Source organism: Notothenia coriiceps, unplaced genomic scaffold, assembly GCF_000735185.1.
Source record: "Notothenia coriiceps isolate Sejong01 unplaced genomic scaffold, NC01 NC01_scaffold00024667, whole genome shotgun sequence".
NCBI classification, from domain to species: domain Eukaryota; kingdom Metazoa; phylum Chordata; class Actinopteri; order Perciformes; family Nototheniidae; genus Notothenia; species Notothenia coriiceps.
In genome coordinates this window covers 2,688,883-2,703,140 of record NW_011357368.1, presented here as the reverse complement: position 1 = coordinate 2,703,140, position 14,258 = coordinate 2,688,883, and the positions used below count along the sequence as shown (strand labels likewise).

The window sequence follows — 14,258 nt, the reverse complement described above, 5'->3', positions numbered from 1 at the left end:
TGAGTACCGGCATTTTACTGAGTACCGGCACCTTGCCGGTACTCAGTAAGAAGTGCCGGTACCACATGGGTAAAAATCAGAAGTGCCGGTACTGTGTACCGGTGAGTACCGGCCCAATTCAAGCACTGCCCTGCCTATTTACAGGACTATACATAGTGTATGGCCTGCTAAACATGTGAATGATACTCTGCGTATATACAAATGTGTATATTTCCAACTGTTGTTAACTTCAAGAGACTGTTCAGTCCTGGTTAAGACAAGAAGTACGATTTATGTTGGAAACAGTTTTAATGCATTTTCAGTATGCATAATTTGGTGTGGAGAAATTACACTTAAGACATACAACTGCAACGAAAGNGGGGCGTGGGGAGTGGCTCCTTATTTTCATCTAAAGTAACAGACAGAGAATGCAGCATCCCATAATCCCCTCTGTTTCAGCCCTGTTTCAAAAGTGCTGATTCTCTGTCTGTTACTTTAGATGAAAATAAGGAGCCACTCCCCACGCCCCTCTGAGAGATATTTGGTTACAAAGAACACAATGGTGCTCGGGGTTACCGTGATTGGCTAATGGTTACACAAGCCAAAAAATCGTTATGACATCATAAAGTGGCCAAAATCTGATCAGCTCATTTTCAGGATTTTATATAAATGGATCAGGACAAAAAGAGAGGGGGTCTTTGTTCCTGAAACTTTAAGCATATCTTTACACAGAGGGGACACATGTTTATGTACAAAAGACATGAAAAACTCGATTTTAAATAATAGGTGACCTTTAAGATTCAACACTTACTTTGACATCTAAAAGAAATATTACTTATGAAAGCATTTCCACAGCTTCTTAGAAACGGTACTCCTGTCACTCTCAGAAGCCAGAAAATGTACCACATTCTTCCTGACCATGGCAACAGCAAGAGATTTGTTAAAAAAAAATGCATTACATTACAGTCACTCACCCACGTGTGGCATGACAGACAGCGCCTGATGGTAGAACCTTTCTGCCAGCTGCTCAGCCTCCACTCCGGCAAGTTCATTCTGATAACGTGCTGCAGAGGACACATTATGAACAGGAATAGAGTTATAATAACAGTCAACAACAGGATACAACTCAGGCTAAGATCTACAAATGTACACTGAACATGCTGAAAATGAATTTGAATGTGTCCCATAAAATACTTATATCTCTGTATCATGTAAGCCTAAATCCACCAAACAACTTCTTGTCAATTCTAGAGCTACGCCAATTTTTCCCACGCTGAATGACATACACACATGCTGCCTCACACCCTTACAAGCTGGGGAAAGAGAAGAAATAATTGCATATTCTATAATCATGTTGTTACCTAGATCTCCAAGGTAGACCAGACATCGATGACAGGCCATCTGTGCCCACTCCATCTCCTTGGGGGTGGCTGACACGGGTTTCTTTCGACCTGCGAGGAACGATTACACAATGTTTTTCTTCCCATTCATTTCAAGCATTTAGCTGATGCACCTACCCAAAATGACTGAGTTGTGCAAAAAGGACCAGCTCAAATCACTGTAAAGCCACGATTTTTCAAACAGCAGAGTCGTTATGATAGAAGCAGCTCTGAGACATTAGTCCTGTTTCTCTGTCCCCGGGGTGTTAAAGTCCACAAGTGCTTCTGTTTTAGGCTGCAAAGTAGATCATATGTCTAGATTAGATCAACTTTCACTTCATGCCGGAAGACAGGACATTTACATTTCCCCCGTTAGCCCCTGTTGTCTGATGGCATCTGAGTAAAAGGATAAGTATCATCTACACCAGTGCTTCTCAAACTCTTTTCAGTAATGTACCCCCTTTGAAACATTTTCTCAGCCAAGTACCCCCTGACCGACACCGAACATTTTAGATCGAAAAAGCCTATACAAATAATTACAATATAGTGAAGTTCCATCAGTGTGTGATGTATTAACTCCTTTGTGCATGAATTACAAAGAACTAAGGATATTTTCAACTTCATGCATGAAAAAAATAACATAATTCTTTTATAAATCAGATTTTTCAGGAGTTTTTCAACTGAAGTAATATATGTTTAACAAACTAATGAAAAAATTGATATATTGTGAAAAACTATAAAATACAATACACACATTTGACATGTTTATATGAGGACCCCCTTGGTGGTTCTAAGAATATTTTATATACAATTGTGTTTTCTATTGAGCTTATTGTACTAAGATTATTTTTGTAATCAACATTTTTTTCTTTTCTTTTTTAAATCTCACGTACCCCCTGCAGTAACCCAACGTACCCCTAGGGGTCCGTGTACCCCCATTTGAGAATCACTGATCTACACTATAGCAAGAACCATGGTGAGCCTGCACCTGCTTCCGTTCGTCCACCAACAATACTCTGACTTGGCACTTCTCCACCCATGTGTCTGCTGTGCATAGTGGAAGGGAACACTGACATCTGATAGGACTATATTCAGACAATAGACACATTAACACCTGGTCTAAATGCAATGCTGGGATCACACCATTCATTGTCCAGTGTGAAGGTATATAATACCAGCTGTAAATGGTGGTAAACTTACAGTGGGTACCAGGGACATGCGTGCACAGGTACGTGCTAATGTTGCCCGGGCAAGTATTGTAGCGTCTCGCTGCGGGAAACACACCTTGTCANGTGTGCCTTGGCAGTCCCCCCCCGCCGCGCACGGTACAAATTCGCTGCTGTTTACTACCGCATATCCGGAGCCCGAAAGATGGTATTCGGGACAGCCCTAGTAAAAAACACGACCAATTGGCCCGGCTAAAGTAACTTTAGAACTCCATTCTTACCTACCCTACCTTTAAGTCTCCGAGTCAGTGTCTGACACATAGATCAATGCATCAAATCCCCATGGATGTATTCTCATTTTATTTAGGATTTATGCTGCTTTGTGTCATTTCAAATGTAATGTTTTGGGAGAACTACAGCTATTTGTGAAGTTAAAAGCTATTTAAATCTTTACACATCTTGACATCTTTTACAATTAACGTGAAGGAATACAAACAGGCAGTGAATTCTCCTTTTCTTTTCCAGATGACCTGGAGATGAGGGATGTGTCCGCCCCAGCGACAGAGGGGAAGCCTCTGCAGAACGGCTCCCTGGAGCAAGAAGATGAAGAGGAGGAGAAGGAGGAAGACGGCTCTGAGAGGGTTGGTGCCAAAAAGCCTTGCAGCGTGGAAGAACAGCGCAAGTTGGAGGAAGAGAAACAGAGACAGAAGAAGAAGTACACCCGCCTCTCCAGACTGCGCCGACGTCGCTGCGCTCGCAAGGACACTCGAGGAGGAGAGGATGAAAGCGACCTGAGCGAGGGCTTCGAGAGCGAGGAGGACGAGGATGAGGAAGACGAGAGGAGACGGCGCACTGATTCAACGGGGACTACCACGACAGCAGCCCCCGTCAATCCTCCATCCGTCAGGAAGGAGACAAAGAGAGGGGAGGAGGGGGTGTGGGGGAGCGGCTCAGAGGAAGAGGAGGAGGAGGAAGGGGGGACGGCGTTCGATGTGGAGACCGACTCGGACATGAACAGCCAGGAGTCTCGCTCTGACCTGGAAGACATTGAAGACGCGGAAAGCCCGGACAACTTGGAGGGTCAGGCGCGGGAACAACAGGACGAAGAGGAAGATGAAGAGCAACCCAAGGAAGAAGGGGGCGGGGACAGGGAGGAGGACACGCCTCCAGCCACTAACGGCCCTCTGACGCCCAGCGACTCCAGCATCAGCAGCAACCTGCAGGCCATGTCCTCCACGCTCTTCCAGGCCAAGCGTTGCTTCCGCCTGGCGCCCACCTTCAGCAACATGCTGCTGCGGCCTCAAGCCTCTTCCCCCCCGGGCATTCCCACCCCCACTGAGGTCTCTGCTCCCCCCTCCCAAGAGACTCCCCCTCCTCCTGGGGAGACACCCTGCGATATCAACCCCGGTACTGCCAACGGAACCACCACTGAAAATGGTAACGATTTGCCTCATTTTAACGCGATGTGTTTTTATCCGTGCTTTTTCCCCCAGTTGATCAGTTTTATGCTTGTTGTCGTCTCACATCTAGACTTGGACTCGGACACAGAAGGCAGCCAACACAGTACTCAATCAGTACCGAGTGAGAAAACCCTCTTAGAGAAGCTGGAGATCCTGACCAATCAGGGGTTGATCCAGGTGGTGAAGGTGTTTGTCGACTGGCTGAGGACAAACACCGACATTATCCTCATGTGTGCACAGGTGAGGGGAGGAATGTTTTTTTTAAATATAAAACATTGACTTTGTCGGAGTAGATCTAACAGCCTGGTTCCTTCTGCAGAGTTCTCAAAGCCTGTGGAACCGACTGTCTGTGCTGCTCAACCTGCTCCCAGATGGCAGCAAGATGCTCGAGGCTGGTGAGTTACCGCGTAAACATTTATCCTCCTGTAAAGCTCAGCAGGCGCACGATAGCTCAACAGTATCTTGGTTTTTATTCCGTCTGGGTCCACTAATGCAAAACATTTCCTCTGAGATACTGGGTAAAGTATTTAAAGGATTAGTTAAACATGTCAACAACTACATGTATTTGCTTTCTTGCTGAAAGTTTGATGAAAGGTTTGATGATACTCTCATATCTGTATGCTGAATATAAAGCTAGTGAAAGTGGGTGATTTCCTTGGTTACGCATTATTATTGTCCAGCTAACCGTTAAACTCTATTAGCAGTTTTCTGAGCTAATGACCTGCTGGTTATATCTGAATGTTTGGCCTACTCACATGAAACTTGTATCCATCTTCTCATCTAACTTTCTGGAGATTTCCCAAAATGTTAATCGATTAGTTTTTAACGAGTGGTAAAAGAATGCTCCGGCTTACTGATAAAGATAATTATATTTTCATAATTTCAATATTATTATGTGGTCTATTTGTGGTGGTCATTTAAATAAAGGGGACCTATCATGCAAAATGCACTTTGTGATGTCTTTTATACATAAATATGTGTCCCCGGTGCGTCGGGGAACTCACGCAGCGTCAGAAAATAAAACCCTCTCTCTTTTCCTCCGTACCCAAATCTTTTAAAAACGGGTGTACAACGAGCAGATACAGATTTCCATCCGAACTGACGTGTCCGTCCGAGGTGACGTCGGCGGACCCACAGAAAGTTGCTATCAGAAACAAGGCCTGACGTGTTTTGGATGTCTTTGTTTACATTAGCAAGCCTCGCTAACACTCAGAGCTAACCTGTACTGAAGAGCACATGTGATAAACCTGCAAGAGAAAAAGCATTTGAGCTCCATACTATTTCAGAAATAATCCTTGACGTGGTTTAAACCTGCAGAGAGATAAAAGCATTTGAGCTCCATACTATTTCAAGAATAAATTCCTTGACGTGGTTTAAAAGGAATGGGCGTTTTAATCACAACCGATATTTAACTTTATCTCCGTAGAATTCTGATCAGGCATTACTGCCAGCCTTCCACTTATTATTTTTCAAAGCTAAGGACCCAAAAATCGTGCGTTTCTCTAAACAGGGCGTTACAAAGAGGGTTGAGCAGTATGAGGCATGGCTACAATGGGTGATCTGTTTGTATTTGAAAAAAAACTTCAGCAAACATGTTTTATATAGTACCCTCAATATATATATTCTCAAATATAGCAATCTATAAGGTCAGCTTTAAATAATCATACACTCATAGTAAATAAGTTGATGAATTAAAGAGCAATAATTAAATATAAGGGCGTTGAATGCAGTTGGTGGTGTGATTAGTTATGTGTTGTTTTCGCATGTTGTGATTTGTATGTTGTCGCATATCCCACAGCGTTCCCGGTATGCTGGTGTGTAATACTTAATAAACAGCAGATAATACTCTGTGCATTTCCTGTAATTTATACCACCACACTAGATGAACTTGTGCCCAAGTCAAAACAGCTCATGTATTGTTTGTGTGTGTGTGTGTGTGTGATGTGTGTGTGTGTGTGTGTGGTGTGTGTGTGGTGGTGGTGTGGTGTGTGTGTGTGTGTTGTGTGGTTGTTGTGTGTGTGTGTGTTGTGTGTGTGTGTATGTGTGGTGTGTGTGTGTGTGTGTGCCGCAGAGCTGGGTCTTAGTTGCTCGAAGTGACGGAAGCTGATTAAATGAGTGTGAGGCAGCCCGGTCTAGATCCAGAGCTGCTTGGCTGCCGCGAGGACTTGGCCCTACGAGCACTTGGCCCGCTCCTGAACAGCAGGTCACCCGCCTTCGCCTCGACTTCACTCACCGCAACGCCCTCCCTCAGCTTCCCTAACAGGAGGTAGCAACACACGCTAACACACAGACACACCACGCAATTCATTTTAGCAGATGTTCAGTGATGGTGAACACCATGCCAAATACCATACATAGGTAGAATTATTAATGTATACCCTAGTCGTAATGTTTGCCTTTTTGTTTTTGGAGTTCTGAGGCCTAGTTTGCAAATATATTTAAAAGATCCTTATTCGAGAGACAGACCCAAATAATTGTACATTACTTCTATAATCACTGAAAGGAAGGATAACTATACACAGACCCCAACTTACGAAGCGATGGTAGAAGTGACCAACAAATTGGGCCACGATTTAAAACATTTTATAACAGAATTTGATGAAATTACTTCTTTTGTATGTGGTATTGATATGTTAAGAGAAAACGCAGAAATACTATGTCTGTAAATCTTACCCCAGACACTGAAACAGTGTCGTGTTAAAACACACAAACACACGATACAACAAAATGGTTGTACTATTGAGTAAAACAAATTAAAGTTCATTTATCCTGCGCCAATATGTATTGATCAAAAATAATACAGAGCTTGAAGTATCTTTCTCCCTCTTTCCTCGCAGTGTGTGGTGCGAGTGTGTTGCATTCGCAGTTTTTGGCCATTCCTGACGAATCTCCAGGGCAACCGTGCGACACTTCAACGTCCGGAAGGTTCGGGCATCTTCACCAGCAATCAGCCAATCGGAGCAGGATAATCTTGGTGCAAGCAGCAAAGGCCAGATCCGATGGTGAGTACATTCTAACAGTGCACTGGGACAACGTTAAAAGAACGCACAGGGGCTTGCATTCAGTCAACTCTCATTATTGTGTGTCAGCTCATACGGTGAAAATGGTTTTGTGTAATCTGTTGGACTCAATACATGTTTGATTAATGACCGATGAAAATCAATGGGTTTAAGATCAAAGCAAATGTTCCCTTTTTAACGGCCAGGCCGCTTCGGTCTTTTCTTTATTTGTCGCAGTTGGCGGAGTAAGAGGAGGTCTGCGGTCGAAATCGCTTGATGAGGATATGGCCCCAGCTTCGACCTACAAGGTTTTTAATATTATTACTGCTTTCCACTGACGTGCTCACCCTGTTTGTGTTTCCCTTTGAAATCTGAGCATTGATACAACATTAGAAACCCATGCTGTGCTCATACAGTCATCAGTGACAAAGAGCGAGAGTTCCCAGGCTTTTGAGAGAAAAAATTTTGTTAAGAAAGAGCTTCTATAAATAACCTTTATATTGAGTTAAAGATATACATTTGTGAGGAAAATATTCTCTTAAAGACAATGGTTTAGCCTTTAACGAATCCTGTTCAGTCACGCTTAACGCATATGTCTTTTAAGAGAATATATTGTTCGCTCACAAATGATATCTTAACTCAATATAAGGTTATATAGAAGCCTTGCTTAACAAACATTATCTCTCAAAGCCTTGGGAACTCTTGCTCTTTTGTCTACTGATACCTTGTATGAGCAGAAAAAAAAAAAAAAAAAAAAAAAAAAAAAGACATTGGGTCGATGTTGTCATCAATGCTCAGATTTCAAAAGGGAAACAAAAACAGGGTGAGCAGTCAGTGGAAAAGTAATAATATCTAAAAACGTGTTAGCGAGCTGNCGAACTATTACCTTAAATAAAATCACTAATTAATTAAACCAGTTCAATACGCATTATTCTTATTCTTATCATTCTTTATGAGCGCAGTAACGGTAAGGTTACCTTACCGTTACTGCGCTCATAAAGAATGATAAGAATAAGAATAATGCGTATTGAACTGGTTTAATTAATTAGTGATTTTATTTAAGGTAATAGTTCGAAGCTCTATTTTTATCAGTATGTCTGCACAGCAGTTACAATGGTCAAACTACATTAAAACAGGATTGCCCCCACTTTTTTTTTAATAGTTACTAACATTAGATATTTTAATGGGATATTGACCGCAAAACTCAAAATGTGCCTGAATAACGAAATTTAGCAGTTGGAAATACAATTCAACTGAGTGTCACTTGCAATGACAGTGTTGTGTTTTTATTTTATGAACCTTTTACATCAAAAAGTGTTATGTTTTTTTTGGGGGGGGGGGGGCTTTTTTTCCAGTTTAGAGCAATAGCCCCTCCAAATGGCTGTGCACGTCGCTGGTGGGTACTAGGGGTTTATTATACATTTGATTTGTTAAGATGGTAATAGAATAAGATTTGCGCTAGTGGATTCATCTTCAAAAAAAGAAAAAGAGAACGCAAGTTGTTATAGTAGAAAAAGGACAAGTTAACCATTGTTCAGTTATATTCTATTAAGTGTTCTAGTAAGCCATTAAAGTGAACCAGCATGCAAAATACAAAGCAGCTTCTGCTATTAGTCATTTTATTATTCACACCTCTCCTGTGAAAATAGCCAATAAATTGATCGGGATTTTTTATACATTTTTATTTCTAATATATGGGCATGCACATTGACAAGCACATGCAGAACATGTACATTTTACACATCCTTCTTAAAATCTTTTTTAGAAAGAGCTTAGATGTTGCTTGTGTGTTTGCCTGTTTTATATACAGTCATCCTCTGTGTGTGAATTAGTTTCTGACCTATCAGTGGGTCCGTGACGTGGGTCCAGTCGATGCAGTCCTGCAGCTCCAGCTGGTAATGTGACTGGATGTAAAGCAGCAGGTGCTGGTAGAAGCCCACGCCGGCGATCAGGTGTGTACGGTAGGCGCACTCAAGAGCGCTGCGGCTGTGGATGTGCTACAGTGGAGGAAAAGAAAAAGAAAGGAGAGGAAGCAGGATATTATAGATTTAACCACAACTACAATTTGAATCAGGACCTATGTTGTATAACATACCGTAGTTTACAATAAGCATCAAAAAGGCCCAAAAGTCTAGAAAAATAAAATATATTGCACACCAGCTTTACAAGACGACTCCACTGTATAGCATATTGTTGGACTCATAAAAACTGATGCAGCAGAACCAGATCAATCATATCTTTACCATTCATTTATTTTCCTTATCAAAACAGGACGCAAATATTACCAACATAATAATCAAACGAGGTCAGTGCAACACATTTGAATCTACAAACAAACCAACAGTGGTCAACAGAGCCTCGAGCCACTGAGCTAAAGCAGAGAGGAAGAGTGGTCTACATCGAATGGACGAACTTTCCATTTTCAAACTTCTATTCCTACGCTGAGTTACTTGAGGACATGAAAGCGATTTCTCACAGATGTCCCGCACTTGATTAAAGTACTACTTGATTCTGGCAAAAATCATAATCTCGATTATTTGGGTCAATAATTGATATCACGATTATTAAAAACGATTATCCATTTACTTTGGAAACATACATTTATTGGAGAAATTGTTTTTGAACAGTATGATTTGAACAGTTGATTACCCTGAACTTTAAGTATAATTCAACTGAAAATCCAATTTAAAAAAAATTAATAAAAAAAAAAGAAAAGTAATAATAATAATAAAAAATTATCTTTTTATTTTGATTACATTGTGTTCGTAATCGTTGCAAGCCATAATCATAATTGCGATTAATTGAGCAGCCCTACTACTTAAACACTAGTATTTAACCCAAAACCAATTGCTGGAGTTCCACTTTAATAAGTTTACACAGGTGAAAAAAAGTGCAACAAATTACTAAAATTGCTTTTGACCTTCGACGTTTTCACTAGCATCTGAATCAGAGCACACACACTTGATACACAACAGAAATGATAAGGCTACTTTTGATAAGGGCAGTCATTTGGGACTGTTTTCAGGGTGTTGGTCCAATATCAAAGCAAAGTGGCAACAGGGATATTTTAGAAGTCTGATTCCCATTGAAACCGTCCATGCATATAATGAACAACACACTATGTGTACGTTACGCACCAGCGACCACAAAATGGCAGATGTCAAGGTAGAGCTGACCTTTAAATGGCAGCCAGGAGGTCACGCTGGATAACAACAGAAAACTGTCTGGCTAACACATGCCAGGAGGTTTTTTTTACAGACTGCTGCAGAGCCAGTTACCTTCTTGTTGGTCTTGATAACCTGGATGACCTCATAGTAGACCTTCCTCCAGAGCAGCTCCTCGGCTTTACGGCCGTAGTCGACAGGATGGAGAAACATCAGCTTCACACAGAGCTCCCTCAGCCTGTGAACACACACACAAAAAGCAGCACACACATGCATAAGTTAGTTGGGTCACCGGTTTGACAAGTAGACCAATGAGTCACATAGTTTCACAACAACAGGTCGGCTATGTTTTACGTGAAACCCTTAAGGGACACAAATTGGTTGGTGGGCATTTTTTACGATTAAACAAGTTAATATTCTGTAAAGGACCTTTGGTTGCCGCTCCAATTTATAGACACTACATGAAAGACAACTGAAGAATCTGGTGCTGTCAAATACAAATGAATTGTAAGCATGCCTTTCCCTTCTGTGACTCATATGGTCCGTTTAAAGTGTTTAAAAAGTCAGAGTTGTTCTAAAGAATATTGTGAAATCATTGTCCCCTTTATGTGTGTGGGCAATGACAAGATTCTAATAATAGTTAGCCAAGTACATGCAGTATCTCCTCTTTGATGAGATGCTCGTCTCCTTGCTCCTTCAAAGCCATAGAAGATAATATAATACTCAAGAACAATAAAAAAGCCTCACCTTGCACTAGGGAGACAGATTATCTCATATGCAAGTGAAGTACAAATTATGACTCTTGTGTGACATTTTGAGATAAAGCTCTAAATATTAGTGTAAAAATGTGGAAGAATCTGATCACTTATTTAAGATGTGGGGGGCGGGTCTTCAGCGATGCCAAGCCTTAGTATTGTAGTAAATGCACATGCAACACACGCTGAATCATACAATTATATCCTTGATAACTGATTATGCGCTTTGTCTACAAAATGTCAGAAAATGCTGGTTAATACAACCAAAATATGTTTTCCAATACAGTCCATCATCTATAGATATTCAGTAAACTATTACACAACAAGCTAATATTCACAATAAGACAATATTACAACATATTCACAAGCTAATATTCACAATAATCCCTGCGTGTGTTTGGCAGCTTTCCTTGAAAAACGACACAATTAGCTGATTAGCCAAGTCGTTGACAATTAATTTTCTGCTTAATTGCTTAATTACCAGCCAGTTGCTTAGGCTCTGAATGCAGCCTTGATAGAAAAATAAAGACACCTCTTGAATTCTTTAGAGTGCCTGTTGGTTCCTAAGGCAGTCAGAGAGAAACTGTTTCTCTGTCTGTGAAGAGTAAACACACTTCCTCACATTTAACTCCAAATTCCACTTTCTCTTTTGGAGCTTTAAGTTCATAGTATGCATGCAGCGATCACATCTCCTCACACATACATTTAAATTAGACGTTGAAGCTTACAGGTCCAGTTAAGTTTCTAATGTGAAACTTGGATTCCAAATATCAGGTCAGATCTGAGTCTTTAATCTCACAGAGATGCTCTATGCGGAATATAGTCATGCCCAATTGAACACAGAGCGTCCTAGAAAAAAGTATTTCAGCCAAATGAACTGGAGGTGAGCTGTGTGAGGGGTTTAAATTCATAACTATGTTCAGAACAACTGGCCAGATGTTAAAGTTGAACATCTGCCTCCTTTTACACACAATGCTGGTAAGACAGATGGACATACTTGTTGCGAAGGCTGATGTTCTCCGGCTTGAAGACCTCTCTGTAGGATGCTTTGCTGCCGATGATGACATCCAGCTTGTGCACAGACTCCACCACAGCCCTGGGTAGCATTGGGCAAATAGAGAACATTAGTTAGCATAAAGGCTAAAGCTGAGATTGTTATACTGTGGGCCATCAAGCTAGCAACCATACTTTCTGTTTCATGTCTCTGTACTAAGCACCATAGGGAGGTACTTTTGTAATTACATGTTTGAAGTTGCTTCCTATTTCCTTTCACAGTGGCATTGTAACTGTGTCTTATAACCATTGTTATAACACCAGATCTGTTGATTGATCTATGTTTTTACAAAGTACAGTTCTATGTTTATGAGGTATGATACAGTTCAATTTCATCCTTGGATTTACATCCGTTTATTAACTAGTGCAAGCATACGTGGAGCTTTCTTTAATTTCAATGTTAGGTGGGAGTCCTCAACAAGCCATAAGGGGTTTATACATCCCATCTTTGCAATTTCCTATGCAATAGCATATTCATCTTCTTTTGCTTTACTTTATTAGATGCATAAATACATAATAGAAACAATGACACATGCAGCTAACTCAGGCTACACAAAGCATGAGGAGTGCCCGGTCAGATGTATCTGGAGTTGGGCTTCTCCTTGTACAGACATATTACTGAATAGAAGAATAGATCACAGACTCTTTATTGTGGTAGCCAACATTATGGGCTTGCGCTCAGTTACCCAGCACAATAACGTTCAATTAGCACCCCGGTTAGCTAAACGCAAAACGGCCTCGGCATCTGAACATTACCTGTAAAGCCGCTTGATGAGAAGGACTTTCGCCTCCGGCTCGCTGTCCTGCCCCGGTCCACTCATGTTAGCGAGCTTCCAGAGGTTTGAACACAAGTTCCAGCGGCTGCTCCCGCTCCCTCCAGCCGTCCAGACACGCAGTTGTCACGGATACTCGGGTTTGTTCCCCCGGCAGTGACAACCAGCTAGCGCTAGCTATCAAGGTTAGCTTTCCTCCCTTTCCCTCCGAGTCTCTTTCGTTTATTGTGTCCTATGGCAAGACCCCCTCTACCCATTCGTTCTGAAAATCGGGTAGGGGGGCGGGGGGGTGCCTGGTGATTTGGGGTCTTCCTGGTCAGCTAAAACGCTCTGATATGTCTCTTGTGTTGTTCCCCATTCCAGCTATTGCTACGAAGGCGGCCATTATTCCTATCAGGCAGTGACCGCCTGATTATCGCGAGAGTACAGATCACACTCACAAGACTAAAACAGGGGTTGCCAGGTTGCATGATGATGCCCCAATTTCCGAAAATCTTGATCCACTTGTTTCCTTTGCCACAGGAAATTAGACATTTAGAAAAGATTTGCAAAATTGCCTTTCTTTAATTTTGCAATATATACTTGCATACTTTTTTATATTCTATATGTATATGCAAATAACATTATGGCTGTGTCACAAACAACATAAATAGTTTCCACTTCTCATTTTATTTGCATTCACCTTTCGATGATTTGCTTGCCCTCCTTGTCTTTCTTTCTTAAGAGGGCATGAGGTTGATGAAAAAGACTTCTGCTAATGAAAACATCATTATGTTATCAATAAGAATGCTTTCCCTCCATTGCACAGTGACCATAGCGACTATAAACTCTGTTGTTGTAATTCCTCTCGGTTGCCAATAGAGGTCTACAAAGATCATAGACGTTTTAACATCCCTATGAAGGCTATAACGTTGCAAAGAAATGGCATTTCGAGATATATATGTTTGTATTGTTTTTGTACACCAACATTTATATATATGTATTTCCTGACTTTAAAAACAGGATTTTGGTAAGACAGACGATGATGGAGGGGGATCAATACATTCAGTTAGGGAGTTTTTTTTTTTATTGAGGTGCTGGTTGGTCATGTAAAAGTTGGGTTGTTTGAAGTCAGCATGTAATGATTTAAAAAAAAAAGAAGGCAATTTTAGATTTTAATTATTACATTACATTAGGCCTACATTACATATGTTACTTGTTAGACGCTTTTATCCAAAAGCGACTGACATACTCAATACTGTGGGCAATCCCCACAGGAGCAATTTGGGGTGAAGTGTCTTGCCCAGGGACACAACGACTTGCTGACTGCAGTGTTGATCACATGTTTTATAGGTACATATTTTGATATGAAAAATGAAAACCTCATTGGTAATTTTATTGTGACATCAATATTATTCAGAGTTTAACTTTGCAGAAATATTGCAGGAATGTATTTCATGCTGGAGGCTTGAGCATGTTTAGGTTTAAACTGAACTCTGTTGTTCTGTTTATATTATATAAACCATCTAATTTCTCCTCCATTGTGCAACA

At 41.1% G+C, this 14,258-nt stretch overlaps 2 protein-coding genes across 2 annotated transcripts in view; one reads left to right on the top strand and one right to left on the bottom strand.

Moving 5' to 3' along the window:
* LOC104955414 (protein SMG5-like) overlaps positions 1-13,125 on the bottom strand; it is an 18,077-nt gene extending 4,952 nt beyond the window's left edge. The window contains exons 1-6 of the mRNA XM_010782740.1: positions 12,712-13,125; positions 11,900-11,998; positions 10,262-10,385; positions 8,824-8,980; positions 1,341-1,430; positions 954-1,043 (exon numbers count right to left, since the gene is read on the bottom strand). Of these exons, the coding sequence (XP_010781042.1) occupies positions 954-1,043; positions 1,341-1,430; positions 8,824-8,980; positions 10,262-10,385; positions 11,900-11,998; positions 12,712-12,776 (625 nt within the window). The 5' untranslated portion in view covers positions 12,777-13,125. The remainder of the gene's footprint in view (positions 1-953; positions 1,044-1,340; positions 1,431-8,823; positions 8,981-10,261; positions 10,386-11,899; positions 11,999-12,711) is intronic.
* Positions 3,026-6,098, top strand: LOC104955188 (protein SMG5-like). Its single transcript, XM_010782437.1, has 4 exons — positions 3,026-3,961; positions 4,055-4,224; positions 4,304-4,379; positions 6,056-6,098. The coding sequence occupies exons 1-4, from the start codon at positions 3,061-3,063 to the stop codon at positions 6,079-6,081; spliced, it is 1,173 nt and encodes a 390-aa protein (XP_010780739.1). The 5' UTR covers positions 3,026-3,060; the 3' UTR covers positions 6,082-6,098.
* Positions 13,126-14,258: the final 1,133 nt, after the last annotated feature.

Bases quoted from the DNA above. Each gene is read 5' to 3' on its own strand.
- LOC104955188 (XM_010782437.1), top strand. From the start codon at position 3,061: ATGAGGGATGTGTCCGCCCCAGCGACAGAGGGGAAGCCTCTGCAGAAC. The intron at 3,962-4,054 runs GTAACGATTTGC...TCTCACATCTAG, and splicing joins CGGAACCACCACTGAAAATG to ACTTGGACTCGGACACAGAA. The intron at 4,380-6,055 runs GTGAGTTACCGC...TGTGTGCCGCAG, and splicing joins CAGCAAGATGCTCGAGGCTG to AGCTGGGTCTTAGTTGCTCG.